This window comes from Pteropus vampyrus, unplaced genomic scaffold, assembly GCF_000151845.1.
Source record: "Pteropus vampyrus isolate Shadow unplaced genomic scaffold, Pvam_2.0 Scaffold87, whole genome shotgun sequence".
NCBI lineage: Eukaryota > Metazoa > Chordata > Mammalia > Chiroptera > Pteropodidae > Pteropus > Pteropus vampyrus.
This window is the reverse complement of record NW_011888868.1, coordinates 1048081-1053245: the sequence shown is the minus strand read 5'-3', so window position 1 is coordinate 1053245 and position 5165 is coordinate 1048081. Positions and strand designations below refer to the sequence as shown.

Here is a 5165-nt window from a genome sequence, read left to right as displayed (position 1 = left end):
CTTACTTAGGGCCTTCCCTTCCCATAAGCCTCAGCTTCCAGGAAATCTAGGTAGGTTTCAGGTCTAGGGGTGAACGTGGGCTGTTCAACCCCAAGTCCTGTGCTGACACCACTTCCCCAGACAACTGATGGAAAATGCAAAAAAAAAAAAAAAACCAGAAACAGTTGCTATAATCTAATTTAGTCAGAAGAAGGTATGTGGGTACAAAGCAAGCATTAAATGACTCTAAAATCAGCATTTCATCAAGACCTAATTTGAATTCTGTAAGAATTCAGACAGAGAAGGACAAGATCAGGGGGTTAAAGTAATTACAAACCACTTCAGGGCAGCACTAGAAGTTGAGTTGGGTGGATAAAGGTGGAATAGTGACCAGGCCAGTGGGCAGTATGAAGGCATTCAGGACACAGGAAAGCATACTGACACTGTCCATTCCAGCCCTGATGTCGTAGCCCTGACACATGGTCTTTCCATCTATGGTCCATGTCTTCACCAGTCAGGTCGGACACTGAGAAATAACTACAGCAGAGGAAATATCCAGTTCATGAGCTTGCAATTCTATTGCCAAAGCTTACCACATGTATTTCACTCCTACGCTCGCCTTGGTTACTGCAAATGGGAATCAGTGACAATTTCTCCTGAATTTGTACAGATGTGATTGAATCATTCAGCAGGGGCTCCTTTTCAACAAAGGTCTTCAAAATTGACCACTGTGATTCAATTCCATTCAGCATCCATTGAGCACCCATCTGTGCTGAGCAGCATCTGAGATAGTAGGGACATGGACACAGAAAATGTCATTCGGACCCTGGAAGAGTCCACAGTCTATAGGGAACACATGTGAGAACAAATTACACTGCAATGTGATCAATGACAACGTAAAAAGTTCCACTTGAAAAACAGTTTTATCTGAGCAAACTCATTACTGGTCTCACAAGGACCTAGTCAGAGAAGCTATAGGCAAAGAGGGACAGACAGATCTGGAAAAAAAATAAAGAATATGTATTTTTTAAGGTAATTGCTAACTCCATTTTAGAGATCAGCTGTTATCTGATTAATTATCTGAGAAAAGAGAAGACAATAAGCTCACAACTGAAATTTTGTTTAAATAAATGGTCTGGCATAAGGTTTAATGAGACCACTTTTTGAAAAGTATTTAAAATTATAGTTTTTGTTAAAAGAACATTTGTTGAGGTCCAAAAAACTGTTGATTGTGTATGCAATTTTTAAAAATAAATCAAATCTCCCTTCAGTAGTTCAAAACTAATATAGGCAATAACTGTCTGATTGTAGCCTTAATGGTTCTGTAATGGGGACAGCACATAGAGTTCGTGTTAAGCATTTTACAGTTAACAACAATTGCCTGTAGTTAAGAAAGCTGATCAAGAAAAGAGAATGTTTATTATTCCTATAATTGAAAAGAGCAAGTCACATTCCATTTCATTTGAGGAAAATGATTCTGTTAGAATATTTATGTGAACCCACGGCCTCGTCATCATTCTCTATTTTTTATTCTCCCAAAAGAGCTTGCAGGGTCTCAGACTGGTGCTTTGCGAGGCCAAGTGAAAACCCAATGGAGAAGGATACTTGCTCCAGGACCAAGAGCCACAGTTCTCTCTGACCTCCCCTTTGTGAGCTTCTCCAATCATTGTTCCCACCCAACCCAGAAAATAGATCAGTTCCCTGGCTATTGCATCTTTGTTTATCACCTGTTCCCACTTGAAGGAAGGTGTATCAGTTCATCCTGCATAACAAACCACCCCAAAACTCGGTTACTTAAAACAACACTCACTATTGCTCATGTGCCCGCCGGTTAGTTGAGAAAGGCGACTGATCTAGAACAGACTTGCCTCAGCAGCAGCTCTGGCTGGGTTTGACTTTCCCCTGTGGGTTGGGCTCAAGTCTGTTCCAGGAAAGGACAGCAACTACCAAATGAGAGCTCCTGGCATGAAGATGGCAAAAAGACAAACCCAACACCACAAGCACATTTCAAGCCTTTGCTCATCTTTTATCTACTAACATTCCATTGGACAACACTAGTCACATGGCCAAGCTCAACATACTTCCAAGAAGCTATGAAACATATTCTGTCTCTAGTACAGGGTGGGGGCAAATATTTGCTGAATAGTAATTGAAACTGACATGGTCTGCCCTATCACTTCCTTTGCACATGCTAAGCCCACCCAAGCCTTTGCCAAGACACCCAAAAGCTTCGCCCAATCAGGCTTGAGGTCCAGGATCTCATGGTTACATCAGATCCACGTCTCTTCTTTATTCAGAGCCCATGGATTACAACTGGTCAGAGAAATTTGAAATGCTACTGAGAAAATATTGCCAGGACTCTTACCTGAGGGTATAGATTTTCTTTTGATAAGGCTCTGGGTCTATATCCTGGGAATAGTCCCCTGTCCATCATTTTCTATGACTCTTGGATCCACTCTGGAGAAGGCCCTTCGTTTTCTATCATTCTCCAATGACTTCATGTGCTGAGAGCACTAAAGAATCTGCTCTCTTACATTCCTGAAAAACCTGCCTAGCCTGAGAGAGCTGGGGCCCCAGAATTCTTCTTGCATCTTAAACAATCAGTCTCCATCCCTTTTAGATCAGGCTGGCAGCATTTTTGCCAACTGAGTTCTTCCAAACATAGGTTTCTATGTATTTGATTCTGGGTACCTTAATATAATATACCAACAACCACATCCACAATTTTCTGCTGAGGTATGCCTTGCTCTCATGACTTCATTATGGGCACTTTGGAAGCATTGGGCTCAGATGAGCCCAAGCACTTAATCATTCTAGGGCCCCTTTGACAAGCTGAGGAGCTCTATGAAGTGCCACCTTAATGATTTTAGAAGTCTTAACAAGGCTGTGTCTTACTTCGAGAACCTTTTCCTGAATGGAGAGGCTAAGCGTGAGCAATAGTGTCATTTTCAAACCCAGAAAACCCAGGAATTTCTGACCTCTCTATGTGCCCTTTCACTTCTGTTTACCAACTGGCCATTTCTTTCCTGAGTTTTTCCCTTCCCTGGTGGCCCCCCTGTTGTGGCAAGGACGAGTGCTAAAGACTATGCTCCTAGAAGGACCAATGTTTCAAGGACTTGCTCCTGCAGTTTCTCTCTCCGCAAAATCAGGAAAGAGTAACAAGGGACTGCCACCAAATCCCAAAAAGCAAAGTCTACCAAAAGATCCCACAGGAGCCACCATGTCCGCCGAGCCTTCTGACAACACCACCTACAAGAACCTCCAACATCATGACTACACCGGGTACACCTTCTTAGACCTGAACCTAAACCTCTCGAAGTTCAGGCTTCCTCAGCCCTCTTCCAGACGAGAGTCACCTTGCCACTGAGCTCCACTTAAAGATCACCCTCACACCATATTTGCTGTATTCTGCAATCAAGGTGTTGGCCAAAGCATCAATCTCATTTGGGACCTGGGTCCTCTTTCAAGCTCATTGACAGAATTCAGTTTTGTGCTGCTAGAGGACTGAAACACTGGGTCCCAGAAGCCGTCTGCAACTCCCTACCATGTAGCCCTCTCCACATATGGAAGTTTGTTTCTTTAAGGCCAACATAAGAGTGCTGCTGCTGCTTTCATCTCTGATCTCTAGAACCACTCTTGAAGGACTTGCCTGATTAGACCAGGCCCACCCAGAATAATCGTTGGTTTGATTATATCTGTGAAATACCTTTATCTATAGCATAATCTAATTATGAGAGTAAAATCATATTTACAGGTCCCACCAACAGTCAAAACAAGGTGATCATACATGGACATGACCCTTAGGGGACCATCTTAGAATTCTATCACTCTTCCCATTCTTATCTGAACAGAACACAAAATCTCCTACCAGAAAAATAAGACTGTAATAGTATGCCTTGTTTAAGGTCCCTGAAACAACTTCCTTTTAGGGTTTCCCTAACAAATGGCATTTTATATCAAGAATGGGTTTCTTTGGTAACTGGGTTATCCTTGAAACATAAAGCTGGTGGCACAACTTAATTATAATACAACACTCTGAATTTAGGCAAAATGACACATCATTTGGAACACAATAGTCTTGGTTGGCTTTTAGCTCTATCTTTTAAATGTGTTGATGAGTTCCTCAGATTGGAGAAGTACTGCCTTGGAATGCCCGGCCATTCACCGAAAGAGTCCCGATGTCCCCCAGTTGGCCTGATGGATAGAGAAGGTCCAGGCCTTATCAGTCCAAGAGGAAGAGAGTTTTTCAGAGCTAGAAATACTTCTGGATACCACTCAAATCTGACCCCATGAGCAGTGGCTCCTGATAGGGCTGCCCCTGCTTCCACCACACCCCACCTCCTAGCTCTCATCTGTCATTCTACAACTCCTCTCATTGAGGGTGTCATTAATACCCATTACAGTGAGGAGCTCTCTGACAAAAGGGACAGACTTAATTTTCAGCTTTAGCGTGAAGAAGAAAGAAAATCATTAATGTTAACAGTTCTTAAAGAAGAAGGACATACATTTTATATCCATTTCCAGTCATCCTCAGTAATATACTGATGAATATTTATACAAAGAAATATTCTCTTCTGCATCATCCTGAATATGCTTCTCCAGTGTTGACGGGTCTACACTTAAAGAGCTCTGACAGAGCATCATGCCAAGGCTTTGAGCAGGGGAGGATTCACTGGGTTCCTGACTTTGTGCTCCAGGCCTTCTTCATTCGTGACCTTGCTAAAACCCCATAATTGCCCTGTTGAGGATTATTAACCCACTTTTTTAGATGAGTTATCAAGCTCGCAGAGGCTAAGAAAGTTTCCCCAATGTATCACCCTTGTGTTTCCAGTGCAGGTCTGTCTTGTCTCCACATTCCCCCTCTTTATACTTCACATCACCCTGCTATAAAGAAACACATATTTCTGCTCTGTTCCAGTGGAGTTTCACAGCAGAGCTTTTCATGAAAAAGGACTCATGGTCCAACTGCAAATGTGTTTGCATACATCCTTGGCTGGTGCTTAAGTGAACTTGAGCATTTTATGTAAATGCCAAGAAAGAAAGAAGTAAATTTTTACATGCTAGAAAAGAAGAGTAAACATTCTCAAACTCTCTTGGGTACACCCTGAGAGCTGTCAAAATGCAGCCCCTTGCAGAGATTTGGATTCCTAGGTCCGGATATTGCCTCAGTGGTTGGACGCTGGCCT

At 42.5% G+C, this 5165-nt stretch overlaps 1 protein-coding gene across 1 annotated transcript in view; it reads left to right on the top strand.

The window, feature by feature from the left end:
- Positions 1-3346, top strand: part of LOC111742157 (NADH dehydrogenase [ubiquinone] flavoprotein 3, mitochondrial-like) — an 8010-nt gene extending 4664 nt beyond the window's left edge. The window contains exons 2-3 of the mRNA XM_023532682.1: positions 2277-2350; positions 3011-3346. Of these exons, the coding sequence (XP_023388450.1) occupies positions 2277-2350; positions 3011-3346 (410 nt within the window). The remainder of the gene's footprint in view (positions 1-2276; positions 2351-3010) is intronic.
- Positions 3347-5165: the final 1819 nt, after the last annotated feature.